General features: G+C 37.3%; 1 protein-coding gene across 14 annotated transcripts in view; it reads right to left on the bottom strand.

Annotated features, from left to right (window-relative positions):
- Window positions 1–14442, bottom strand: part of CC2D2B (coiled-coil and C2 domain containing 2B) — a 93417-nt gene that overhangs the window by 43498 nt on the left and 35477 nt on the right. For all 14 annotated transcript variants that reach the window (XM_042908022.1, XM_042908027.1, XM_042908026.1 and 11 more), the window contains 4 exons: window positions 13150–13300; window positions 12173–12320; window positions 5426–5564; window positions 4067–4270 (listed from right to left, as the gene is read on the bottom strand). In XM_042908022.1, the coding sequence (XP_042763956.1) occupies window positions 4067–4270; window positions 5426–5564; window positions 12173–12320; window positions 13150–13300 (642 nt within the window). The remainder of the gene's footprint in view (window positions 1–4066; window positions 4271–5425; window positions 5565–12172; window positions 12321–13149; window positions 13301–14442) is intronic.

Here is a 14442-nt window from a genome sequence, read left to right as displayed (position 1 = left end):
TACTTAAATATTATAATATCTAGATATTAATTTTTGTTATATGTGTTATATATGTTCTTAATCTGTAGGGTTTTAATCTTTTTTTTTTTTTTTTTAATTTTTTTTTTAACGTTTATTTATTTTTGAGACAGAGAGAGATAGAGCATGAACGGGGGAGGGTCAGAGAGAGAGGGAGACACAGAATCTGAAACAGGCTCCAGGCTCTGAGCTGTCAGCACAGAGCCCGACGCGGGGCTCGAACCCACGAACTGTGAGATCATGACCTGAGCTGAAGTCGGACGCTCAGCCGACTGAGCCACTCAGGCGCCCCTGTAGGGTTTTAATCTTAATATCAAATTTATTAAGCTTTTCCTTTTTAATTTATACTTTTTGTGTTTTAAGAAATACTTTCTTACCCCAAGATTTTCAGTTAAGTTTTGCTTTTCACATTTTCCTTTTTATGAAGTTTGTTATTTTAATTCCAGTATAGGTAACATAATTCACGTGTAATCTTCATTACACATGGTATGTATTCCTTTTGTGAGATTTGAATTTGACTTTACTTCTTTCTACAGAGATGACCAGAACCACTTAACAGATAGTCCATTTTTTTCCAACTGATTTGTGACGATACCTCTGCCAAACATAGAAGTTTCCACACATGCATGATAAGTCTGTTTGGAGGCCCTCTGCTCTATTTCACTGGTTTGGGATTGTATTACTACATTTTCACGTTAATTTGGGGAGGACCAGCATCCTACAATGTGGGCATCTTACAACTTCCTATCAGTGAACACTTACTCAGATTTTTTTTTACATCATTCAAAATGTTTTATAATTGTCTCCATTAAGTTTTTGAACATCTTTTTTGTTAAATATACTCTTGAGTATCTTAAAGTTTTTATTGTCATTGAAGGGGTATCTTCATTAAGTTCCATTTTTAGTAGGTTTTTACTGATGTATAGAATGCTATTTATTTTTGTCTTTATTTTCTCCTCAGATTTTTCAAACCTACAGAAAATTACCAAGAATGTTAAAATCCATATACCTATTTTCTTGATTAAGTAATTACAGTTGATCCTTGAACAACATGGGTTTGGACTGTGCAGGCACACTTAGACACAGATTTTTTTTGCAGTATGGTACTGAAAATATATATTTTTTTCATTACGATTTTCTTAATAACATTTTCTTTTCTCTCTAGCTTACTTTATGGTAAGAATACAGCATATAATAATGTAACATACAAAATATGCGTTAATCAATGCTTTATGTTATTGGTAACACATCTAGTCCACAACAGGCTATTAGTTCAGTCTGAGGGGAGTCAAAAGTTATACACAAACTTTCAACTGCTCAGGGTTCGACGCTCCTAACCCCCAAGTTGTTACAGGATCAACTGTGTACTTTGCCACATCTGCTTAATCTCTTTTATTATTTTTATTATTTTGGCTAAAATATCTCAAAGTAAATTATAGATACCATGATACCTCATTCCTAAATAAATACTTCAGCATGAATCTTCAAAAAACTAAGGACTAACAACCACGATGCCATAATCTCAGACAACAAAATTAACAATTTCCCGGTATTATTTAATACTCATCCCATAGTCAAATTTCACCAATTGCCATTTTTCCCCCTCAAAATCTAGATCTAATTACGGATCATGTTGCCTGTGGTTGTGCCTTTAGTCTCTTTTAATCTAGAATACTCTGCCTTTTTAAAGAGATTAAAACAGTTGTACCTGCCAGCCAGTTGTCCCACATTGCAAATTTGATTGTTTCAGTGGTGCCACTTAGCTTGTTTCTCTAGTCCTCCTATTTCTTGTAAACAAATTCATCTAAAGTCCTAATTGGAATCAGATTACACACATTTGGCAAGGATATTTCATTATAATGTTGTGTATTTTATATTGTATCATGTAAGGGCCAGTAATATCTGGCTGTCCTTTATTAGTATATCAGTTTTCTATTGCTGCTGTAACAAATTATCACAGATTAAGTGGCTTCCAACAACACAAACTTATCCTCTCACAGTTTTGTAGGTGCGAGGTTCTAGTTCTCTGCCCCAGGTCTCACAAGGTGTAGGCCAGCCAGGTTCTTATTGGGAATCTCCAGAAGGATCTGTTTCCGAGCTCACTGACACTGTTGGCAGAATCCAGGACCCTGCAGCTATGGGACTGAGGTCTGATTCCCTTGCTGCTGTCAGCTGGGGCCCCCTCTTAGCTTCCAGGGACCCGTCTCCAGTCTTTACAGGTAGGTGGGTCTCTAAATCTCAGAGCCAGCAACCACATGTTGAATCCTTCTCTTGACAAATCTCTGATTTCTCTTGCTGCTGTTTTTCCTCCCAGCTGGAAAAATTTCTCTGCTTTTAAAGGCTCATATAATTAGATTAGGTCCACCCAGGTAATCCAGGATAATCTCCCTGTTTTAAACAACGTAACAGAACATATTCACAGGTTCTGGGGATTAGGGAGTGGACATCCTTAGGGAGTCATTATTCTGTCTACCACAATTAATAAGATTAAGTTGGATCACTGAGTCGAGATGGTGACAACTAGATTTCTTCATTGTAGAGGCACAATGTTCTTTTTGCTCTAACAAAATTGCTATTCATTTTAAAATATGGATATTATATTCAACAAATTTATTATTTTTGATAGTTTGTTGTAGATTCTCTTATGTTTTCCATGTAGACAAATGTATTTTCTGCAAACAAAGGCAGTTTGTCTTTTCTAATTCTAATTTCCTTCTTTCCTTTCTTCTTTTTGTCTTAATGTATTGGCTCTTACTGGTAGAGATAATAGTGGCCATCCTTATGTTGTTCAGATTAATGGGAAAATTGATGTCTATCCACTGAGTATAATATTTGTCTAGGAGCCTATGAGGAAACGGATTTCTGGTCATGATCCTTACACCAACTCAGTTTCAGAACCACACAGATAGTAGGGTCACTGAATCATACTCACGGGACCGATTATAAGGAACAGGTTTTTTCCAGAATGCTAGAAAGCTGGAGACAGAGAATTTGTTCAGGGACACTTAGGTACTGGCTCTATTTCTTTTCTTGAAGGATAATATGGCCTTGACTTGGGTTCAAGAGCCAGAAGAGTCCAAAGTTTGTAAACATTCCCTTAAATGGAAGTGCATTTACCATATAAGTATTAATTCTCCTGGAGTAGTTATGTAAATTTTGCCTATTGTGTACAGCGGATTTTTGTTTGATTGATTTTTTTGTTTGTTTGTTTCATTTCGTTTTGTTAACTCTGGCAAAACCTTACTCTGTGTGGACATGTCACAAGAAGCTTAATCCCCATTAGGGTTCCAAAGCCCAGGAAAAACCAGCATCAAAATTTGTTGCAGGTGTCCTGTCCTATGTTCTGCTCTGCTTCTGTACGTTTCTGCATCCCTGGCTGATTACATCTGAAACTCAATCTAATCATCCAGTGGGTGTGTAGGTGGTGCCTTCTCATCTCCCAACCTCTCCCTATAACTTGAGTTTTAAATGTAATGAGTCTTGTATATGTTTGTTTGCATATACTCTAAATTAGGGTATAAAAGCTAAAGGATGGCTAAGTGGCAGCAACAAAAACAAACATACAGAATTCTTTACATTATTTTTTTTTAATGTGTAATTATTTTTGAGAGAGAGAGAGAGAGAGAGACACAGAGTGCAAGTAACACAGAATCTGAAGCAGGCTTCAGGCTCTGAGCTGTCAGCACAGACCCAGTCGCAGGGCTTGAACTCACGAACTGTGAGATCTTGACCTGAGCCAAAGTCGTATGCTTAATCAACTGAGCCACCCAGGCACCCCTACATTATTTTTTAAAACAAGTTTTACTATATTTAATATTAAGTGGTGTACTGCAATTTCCTTCCAGCCCAGGACAAAAACAAATATCAAAAAATTTATTCATTTTTTTTTCATTGATTGATAATAACCAAAGTGAAATTAAAAAACCTATTTTAACCTACTTTTAAAGTAAACGTATTTTACTAGTTAAAAAAAAAATAAGATAGATTTAAAGCAGCAAAAATATTAATCTATCACACAATAAGTCATATTCAAATAGAAACCATGTACCTGGAAGACTAAATCTGGAATCTCTTTATCATAGAGAGGCATTTGCTGCAGAAGGAAAACATCTAATTGACCTGCATTTCTAAGTTGCAATAGCTGGAAACGTTTACTCTTTTCCATTTCCTCCTCAGAGACAAAGTTAAATTCATCTTGCATCTGTTCAAGACGAAAATACTTTGGAATGTCCTGTCCTTTATGTTTCATGTACTATAAAACATAAATAATGTAAAGTCTTTACCGAAAATATTAATTTTTTTGAATTCAAGAATTATTTCAAAACACTGTTTCTCCCTCCCCCCGCCCAACTGTGAGATGTGAGAGTTGCCATATATGTAGGAAATGGAGCAGTGAATCTATACAAGAGATAGAATCTGGGGGAAAAAAAAGAAAGAAAGAAAAGGAAAAACAGAATCCAGCATATATGGCTTCCCAACCTTTTCCTGGTCAGGACTTAAGTGAAAAATGAAAATATTTGTATTGCGCACTGGGTTAAAAGAGGGGACTATTTATATCTGGTTGCCATAACTGTTGAGAAAGGATCAAAATTTCTGTACACCTGTAACCAACTGGGCATGTTAGTTGGGGAGCTCCGATCTAGGGAAGCTTAACTGCAATGATCTGTGCATTGTTTTAGCCTATAAATGCACATGTGAGTACATGGTTCATGTAAAGAAGAGAGCTAGCTGCTAAAGATTTATTCGCTGTAGTTCTACAAGGAAAAATAAAACACAGAATGAATAACTACAGTAAAAGGCAGAATGATATCAGAGCCATAGAAGTTATAAAAAGAAAAAAAGTTAACAGGAGCGAAAAGAAAGAAGGGCCCGTATCTAACTGAGGTTATCAAGGAAACCTTCACCAGACTTGCATGGTAGGTGAGACAGTCACCATGGGTGCCCTTCTGGGCAAAGGGAATGACATGCATAAAGGTATGAAGAATGCATGTTTGAGGCACACAGAGCAGTTCAGATGGCTATAAGAAAGAGAAGTGAACAGATAATGGAGCCTTTGAGGGAAAGAATGTGTCTATAAATCATCTTTATACCTCTGGCATCTATAATACCACTGGTCCTCAGTAGTTACATAAGAGATGTTAGCTTGAAGGTTAGCCTGTAGGGTGTACTGCAGGCTGCTAAGGAAGGGCAGAGTACCAACCATCAGGTCTCCACTAGCAATTATTTCAGTTGCTAAATTTCTAATTGCCTTTACAGTACTGTAAACTGGTTGAAAGTTCTATGTCCCCAGAATTATCTTTACACGCCTCGTGGTGCCTAGAAAAATATACAGCAAACTTTGAAGTATGAGGGAGGAGAGCTTACAAAATAGAATATATTTGTAGTATTGATATTTGCTATAACTTACCATGACAAATTCCATTAAATCAGAATATTCTGGATTATTTGGATCAATTTTTACTTCGTTTGCCCATTCAAAAAGCTTCTGTGCATTAATGAGCCATGGAATTCCAGGAACGCCTCTTGCGTCTACATTCCTTAACACACTAACATAGAGAAAAGTATTTGGTGACCTTGCAAACTATATGCAGGTTGTGTGTCTGTTATGCTGGGTAAAACCTACCCATTCCAGGTAGTTAAAGATGAAAGCTATCCTTCCCCTGCATTTAAAGATAAAACAGAAGATTTGGGTGTGATATCTCTCCTGGTTCTTCGCACATTCTAACTTGTATCGTAGCTTGTTGATAAATGTGTCTACCACCTTCCTTAAGAGACAATAAGCTTCTTAACAGTAATGGCTATAAATATCCATCTTTGCCATCTCCACCCTGTGTAGTAGCTAAAACATAGTAGATGCCCAAGTGAATAGTGCTTACTGAATGTACTTTGTAAACCCTGAGGAAAGTAACTTGTTAAATATTTTCTTTCTATAGGACGCACAATATTGAAATTTAATCAAGATGTTAGCTTTAGCAAAATTAATAAAGTCCACAATATAAAAAGAATCTTTAGGCTCTATCTTTACAATTGAAACATAATATCGAGTAATACTGGGACATATTCTGCCAGAAGACTATCTTTGCTCATATGAGGCCATCTGGAGAAGTTGGAGAGCTATAGGAATCTAGACTCGTAATTCATTCTTGGTGGCCTCAGCTATAGGCTAAGTGCAAAAGAAATTCAACCCCAAACAGTAAGGATTTCTTTGGAGCCATCAATTATCCGTTATTTCATCTCTCTCTTCATAGATAATTTGCCTCATCATGTGTAATTAGAGGGATTTGTACCAGAAAATCTCTAAGATCCTTTCCATAAAGTAACTCAAGAAATGCTCCAGTCCATAAACTGGGAGTCCAGAAATACAGTTCTAACTCAGATTAAATAATGTCTTAATCCAAACATGGACACTATCTTATATTGTCTACTTTCCATCAGCTTCTATTCATATTTCTCTGATGAATCTTTAGAAGCTATTGCTAACTAAGCCAATGCCTGGTTTGATAGGATGTAAACACAATTACAAATAGGTGAAGTATGAGTATTCTTCCTTTCTTTAATTCCTATTTCTGTCCCTGTATTTGAACTGTTTTGATATCTTTGTCACAAGAGATCTCTAGGGCCTAATACCCCTGACGTTATCATGTAAGAAACTTTCCTTCTCACAGGAAATTTTCCTTCTCCTAGGAAGAGCCCTAGCCTAGGTCACAAAGCCCGAGGCCAAGCTTACATGTTATAGATTAAGGAGAGAAACTTACCCATGATTTCTGCCTCGTGGACAGTAATAAAGACCTGAGAACATCTCCTACCTTTGCTACAGTGATTCTTCCCGTTACCTCATAGGTGTTCAGCTGTGGGCTACGGCAAAATCCCTGTCACCTGTATTTCCTTCTCCACAACCAAATGCCAAGCAAGTAACACAATTCAGTGGCATTAAGTATATTCACAGTGTTGTACAACCACCGTCACTATCTCGTTCCAGAATTTTTATCATTCCAGACAGAAACTCTGTTAAACAGCAACTCAACAACTCCCCATTCCTCCCTCCCTTCAACTGCTGGCTTTTGTCTCTATGAATTAAGCCAAAAAAAAAAAAAAAATTTAAAAAAAGGTAAAGTTATTAAGGGAGAAAAGACAGACTGTCTACAAAACACCAACACGGCAGACTTTTAAACAGGAATAATAAATCCCAGAAAATTATGCAATTCTAGCTTCAAAATGTCAATGGAAAATAAAATAAAAATCAACATCATATTTTACACCCAAAGTATTATTCAAGAATGGGGACAAAGGGGGCACCTGAGTGGCTCAGTTGGTTAAGTGTTAGACTCTTGATTTTGGCTTGGGTCATGATCTCACGGTCGTGAGACTCAGCTCTGCACTGGGCTTTGCACTGAGCAGGGAGCCTGCTTAAGATTCTCCCTCTGCCCTCTCCCCTGCTCTCTCTCTCTCAAAGAAGTAGGAGGACTAAATAAATATATACAATAACTAAACAAATTTGCTAGCCATAGAAAGTGAGTGGAAGAATCATTAAAGGAGCAAATGTTCAGTAAGAAAAGTAAATGTAGAATGAAAGTGTGAAAGATAAACAGGTGCAAATACAAAAGTCAATCATGTCAGAAAAGTAAATTAACTAATGAGCATAAGAAAAACTGTTTCATATTTTAAAAATGTGTTAAACCAAAACTCTAGACAACAATCACTGAGATTAGAGAGATGTGCTCAGTGTGGTATTAAAACATGCCAAGATTTTCTTTTCATTCACTGCTTCATCTCCAGCTCATTGATGAATGAATGAATGAATGAATGAATGAGTAAATCAGAGAATAAATGAAGCCTTTATTTTGGATCTCCTTTGGTTCCATGCTCTGACTCTCACAAGTCAGCCTTGCTTTTTGGAGCACCCATCCTAGGTTTCTGGAACGCCTTCTCAGCATCAGCCCTTGAGCACCCACAACTGTAGAGGAGAGTTCTGGAACCAATCACGGTGATCACAGAGGCCCCAGCTATAAAGTTTTACTTCAAGTTAACTACTTTAGAGAGCACTCTGGACTTTGAAACCTTCTCTTGCAATTCGCTTCCTGTTGAAATCTGTCATCTGTCCTGATCTTTCACAGAACTGCTTTCAATCTTTTGTAAACTTGAGTTCCCAAGTAAAGGAACTGCTACCTGCAGCATCGCAGATGCCATCAGAGAAAAAGCTTCAAGAAGCGAAATGATATGGACAGGCCAGTGAATATGGCCAGAAGGTCACTGGTAGCATTCAGGAATAAATTGGTTAAGTTAGAGAGGGAATGTGTGAATAAAAAGTGGAGGCAAAGTACAAAGATGAGTAGACCACACAAATGAGGACTTGGACAGGAAAAATGGTCAAGACAGGTCTTCAGAGTTTAATCAAATGCCTGGGTTTTTCTTTGTTTTAAAACAAAGAAGGCTTCTTGGATACCAAAGACTAACAGCTTAGGGAAATGGAATAAAGACAATGTAAGAAAAAGGGATATAAATACATCATCAGGATCCTAAAGGAGACAAAGTTCCAAATTACCTGTATAAAAGCTTCAGAGTAAGGAGAACAAACATTTGACTCCAAGAAAAAAAGCAAGGAATAGTATGATGAGGCAAAGATTGGAAACAGCTGCAGTGGGGACTATGCTAGGGAAAAACTAAGAAATAAAAACAAATAATGGTTCAGAGTATTAAAAGGTTACTCACTAGCTCCAAATGAATTACCTTTATTAATTTTTCATTTTTCTCTAAAATGCCCTTACTCAGGTCTCTAAGGAGATGACCTTATGTACTCAGCAAAACAAGGACATCATTAAAATTTAGTTTCTGTCTGCATAGTTATTTCTGTCTCCTCTGATTTGAAGAGATATTTCCTCTCCTCTGAAGCCATAGCTATTCACTTGCATTCTGGTTCAACATCTTCTTTCTGTGAAGGATCGCATCCTCTTTCTAGTACATTCTGGCTCTTTCTCTATGGATTTCATCACTTGTTCTAGGAAGATAAAGATTGCCCCAACTTTCAAGAAACCTATACTTTGATTCTATTGTCTCTCTTATTTTCAGCCTCTTCTTAAAACTTCTTGACCTCAGTTTCCTCAATATCAATTGCTGAGTGCTACTGACACTTTGTTTTTTTTCTCTAAAACTATTGCCAAGGAAAGCATTTTTGAACTCTTACTGTCACTCTGGCCATATGTCACTGGTTTTATACACGGTGATCTCATTGTTATTTTTAAAATAGTCTCTAATTTCAGTCTTGATTTCCTGTTTAACCCAAGTTATTTATAGCAATGTTTTAAATTTTAAAAATTATTTTATTTTAAAAATAGACTCTTTAGAGTTTTAGGTTCAGAGCAAGACTGATCAGAAAGTGCACAGTTTCCATGTATCTCCTACCCCCACTCCCACCCCCCCAAAAAATGCTACCTCCTCTACTATCAATATCCTTTAACAGATGTGTAATTTAGTACATTCATCACAATAAAAGACTTGCATTTGTTACAATCAATGGTTGACACATCATTATCACTCCAAGTCCACAGTTTACATTACGGTTTATTTTTGGTGTTATACATTCCATTCCATAGGTTTTGACAAACATGTAATGGCAGGTATCTACAATGATAATATCATATAGATAGTAGTTTCACTGCCCTAAAAATCCTGTGTGTCCTGCCTATTCATCCCCGCCTCCTCCTAATGCCTGGCAACCACTGATATTTTTTTGTCTCCACAGTTCTGACTTTTCCATAATGTCATATAGTTGGATATATAACTACGTCCTTTAGAAATATGTGTTTAGAGGTGCCTGGGTGGTTCAGCTGGTTGAGCGACCAACTCCTGATTTCAGCTCAGGTCATGATCTATAGTTCGTGAATCTGAGCCCTGCGTCAGGCTCTGCACTGACAGCACAGAGCCTGCTTGGGATTCTCTCTTTCTCCCTGTCTCTCTGCCTCTCTCCTGCTTGTGTGTGCTCTCTCTCTCTCAAAATAAATACATAAACCTAAAAAAACATAAAAATTCCATACTATTAAAAAATAATAACAAATATGTGTTTTGATGGGGAGGGGAAAGACCATCTTTTTGTTATCATCATTCATTAATTTTTAAATGATGGAAACCACTTGCCCCTTACATTTACTATTTTATTTAAATGTAGCAAACATATAAACCAGTATTATCATTTTTACAGAATTTTACTGTACTTAATTCTAGCAATCCTTTTTGTGGTATAATCTAGAAATTAATCCCAATTTCTCTAAGAAGTCCTAGGACATAGGGGCGTCTGGCTGGCTCAGTTGGTTAAGCGTCCAGCTCTTGATTTCAGCTCAGGTCATGATCTTATAGTTCGAGGGATCAAGCCCCATGTTAGGCTCTGTGTTGACAGCATGGGGCCTGCTTGGGATTCTCTCTCTCCCTCTCTCTCTGCCCCTACCCTGCACTCTCGTGCTCACTCTTTCTGTCTCTCTCACTCTCTCTCAAAATAAATAAACTTAAAAAAAAATAAATAAAGAAGTCCTGGGACATGAATAAGATTTCTAGGATTTTTCTTCTAGCAAACTGATAATGCATAAATGATTCTTTCATAATCCAAAATGTTTGGGAGATATAAAGGCTTCACAAATAAAATCCTTGGGAGTACTTGGCCCCTGCCTGCAAGAGCTATGGAACCATTTCTGTCATCATCCATGTAGCTATTAACCTAAGCATTAAAGAGATACAGTCACTTACATGTAAATCCAAATAAAAATAAATAGTCCAAATAAACTGACCTGCTCTTACCACTGCTAGAGTTTTTTTCCCTTTTACAGATATAGATTCTGCGTGATGCTTTGCTGAAGATTGGTATTATTTCATAAAAGTTTATTACCTGCATGCAGAAGAATGAAACTAGACCACTTTATTACACCATTCACAAAAATAAACTCAAAATGGATGAAGGACCTGAATGTGAGACAGGAAACCATCAAAACCCTAGAGGAGAAAGCGGGAGAAAACCTCTTTGACCTCAGTTGCAGCAATTTCTTACTTGACACATCTTCAAAGGCAAGGGGATTAAAAGCAAAAATGAACTATTGGGACCTCATCAAGATAAAAAGCTTCTTCACTGCAAAGGAAACAATTAACAAAACTAAAAGTCAACCGATGGAATAGGAAAAGATATTTGCAAATGACATATCGGATAAAGGGCTAGTATCCAAAATCTATAAAGAACTCACCAAATTCCACACCCAAAAAACAAATAATCCAGTGAATAAATGGGCAGAAGACGTGAATAGACACTTTTCTAAAGAAGACATCCAGATGGCCAACAGGCACATGAAAAGATGCTCAATATCACTCCTCATCAGGGAAATACAAATCAAAACCACACTGAGATACCACCTCACACTGGTCAGAGTGGCTAAAATGAACCAATCAGGAGACTATAGATGCTGGAGAGGATGTGGAGAAACAGGAACCCTCTTGCACTGTTGGTGGGAATGCAAACTGGTGCAGCCGCTCTGGAAAACAGTGTGGAGGTTCCTCAAAAAATTAAAAACAGATCTACCCTATGACCCAGCAATAGTACTGCTAGGAATTTGCCCAAGGGATACAGGAGTGCTAATGCATAGGGGCACTTGTACCCCAATGTTTATAGCAGCACTTTCAACAACGGCCAAATTATGGAAAGAGCCTCAATGTCCATCAACTGACAAATGGATAAAGAAGATGTGGTTTATTTATACAATGGAATACTACTCGGCAATGAGAAAGAATGAAATCTGGCCATTTGTAGCAACGTGGATGGAACTGGAGAGTGTTATGCTAAGTGAAGTAAGTCAGGCAGAGAAAGACAGATACCATATGTTTTCACTCCTATGTGGATCCTGAGAAACTTAACAGAAAACCAGGGGGGAGGGGAGGGGGAGAAAAAAAGTTACAGAGAGGGAAGGAGGCAAACCATAAGAGACTCTTAAATACTGAGAGCAAACTGAGGGTTGATGGGGGGTGGGGGAGAGGGGAAAGCGGGTGATGGGCATTGAGGAGGGCACCTGTTGGGAGGAGCACTGGGTGTTGTATGGAAACCAACAATTTGACAATAAATTACATATTAAAAAATAATAATTAAAAAATAAATAAATAAAATAAAATAAAATAAGTTTATTACCTGCAGTAAGCAGATCTTAAGGACTGCGACTTGGGTGTCAGAGGAATACCATTTTCGTCTAAAGCCCATGATAGACAGTAGCTAAGTTTTCCTGATGTCAAAAGACAAAGTTCTTCAGTTGCATTTCCCTCAAGAACAAAAGGCACATCTGTATATAAAAAGCATTAAAAACATGCAATTTAAATAAAGCACAGAGTTTAACACATTGTAGATGTTTTCCCCTGACTTTTACCTGTGGAACCCAAGGCTGTTCTGTGGTGACCCCAGGCTCTAATTTTAGAGCTCTCCCTCATTTCCCATCTAAGGTACCTCAAGGCAGACGACTTCAAACAGACTACAAAAGAGAGAGGAAAACCTAGGGATGAACGTCTCTACTGCCTTCTCCTTACAACCAGAACTTTTCTTAACCATTCTTTCTGGAAGTGGCTTCTAGAAGGAAAGGACACTGGCAGCAGGTCAAGCGCCAAACCAGCTACTACTCTGTCCTTTTTCCCTACATTCCCGAGTCTTCTCCCTCTACCCATTTTCTTTCTCAGTCTCCAGGGGGCTTAACAATACATCTCTTCTCTCCTTTTCTCTCTTTCTCTCCTTCCTTCTCTCTCCCTTCCCTATTCAGTTCAAAGACAAATCAACACGTCCTGGAGCTTCTTTAGGCTTCACTGAAGGAGAGGTAGAAGCAGAGCAGTCTCTCCACTCAGGATCAGACTCCTGTTCCACAGAGCACCGTGCTCCTATTTCAGATAATTTAGGAAAAGCACAGGTGCTGATTCCAAATTTTAGATTTCCCAAAGATCTGATGATTCAAAACAAAGTGCAAAAAATCTTGGTTTAACATCTGAGAGGAGAGTTTAATACACTTCAAACCTGATACCATAAACATAGCATTCTTTACTCACATAAATGATGCAGGGTCTCGTGGGATATGGAGTTCAAAAAGAGAATAGAGGTGGGGGAGGGGACGTTTTAAATACACTTACTGCTTCCTACTTCTCCATATGCAGGTGTGACCAGCTCATCAGAGCTAAACTCTACATATTCCAAAACAGTTTTGCTTTTCACCTCTGTGCTGTTAGGTAAAGGTAAATACAGTTTTGCCAGTAAGCTTGTCCTTTGACTTACTTCATAAACCTAAATATAAAAGAAACAGTTGATAGCTCACTGCAAGTACCAAATAAATAAGTAAATAAATAAAAAAAAAGCTAAAAGCTAACATAAGAATCTTCACTAACACATTTTTATTCTTTTTTAAAAATACTAGAATATAAATAGGTATAGCATTTCATCCACATGATTATAAGAAAAGGAAATAATCATATGTCCTTAAAAATACAATGCCTTTTAGTGGTTTCAAAGAAAATGAATTGAATAAAAGGATTATAAATATAGTTCTGAGCATATGGGTACATATAACACAATACCTGAATAACTTGCTTTTGGATAGCACTTTTAAAGTTCTTTATCTCATTTAAACCTGATAAAAATTATAGGAAATAGGTATTATTCTTCCAATTTTATAAATGAAGAAACTGAGTCTCTATATGAAACTACATTAGTTTTTATTATAAATGATAGAAACCCAGGTTGAATTGCTCAACAAAAGGGGAGATCCATTGGTTCATGGAGTCCAAGGACAAGTTAAATAAGCTATAAGAGGTACGGGAGGGAGAAAGAGTCCCAGAAGAAGGAGTAGGGAGGTGCTGAGTAGACAGTTCCATACTAAACCCGGGACTTCTGATTCTGCGTGCTGTTCTATACTACAATCCCATCACTGCCATAACTACAAACCTAATGGGTTTTTTAGAAAAATCTTATTTTGACTTACACTGTGTTGTCAGTGTTTGGGGAAACAGTGATAGGTGCTCAAAGAAGAAGGAAATCAAGGAGGGAGAAAATGCTTCCTGAAAGATAAGAACGTGTCAATCAAAAGGATGGGTGGTTAACCAGAAAAGTAGAGAAAAAGGAGAGTCAAAGAGGCAAATGTTTTTTCCGGTCATCTTAGCACTGTCCTTGTAAGAGTGAATATAAGTCAGCACACTAGTTCCTTGACAAAGGCATCCCTAATGTAGAAAAGTTTATAGGGGTGTAGTTAATGGACTTATAGGATTCAGGTCTATGAGAGAAATTTCTTATTGCAACTCAGTAAATTGGCTACCTGAAGAGAGGTGATGCACTGATAACTATATTCAAATGTAAAATTGGCATTTTGATTTTACACATCAGTCTTGTGTTTTGTTTAGGGGATATAGACGTATTCTCACGGCACTGTCAAA

Source organism: Panthera leo, chromosome D2, assembly GCF_018350215.1.
Source record: "Panthera leo isolate Ple1 chromosome D2, P.leo_Ple1_pat1.1, whole genome shotgun sequence".
Taxonomy (NCBI): Eukaryota; Metazoa; Chordata; class Mammalia; order Carnivora; family Felidae; genus Panthera; species Panthera leo.
Note: the sequence above shows the minus strand (reverse complement) of the source record. Positions and strands in the feature narration are given on the sequence as shown.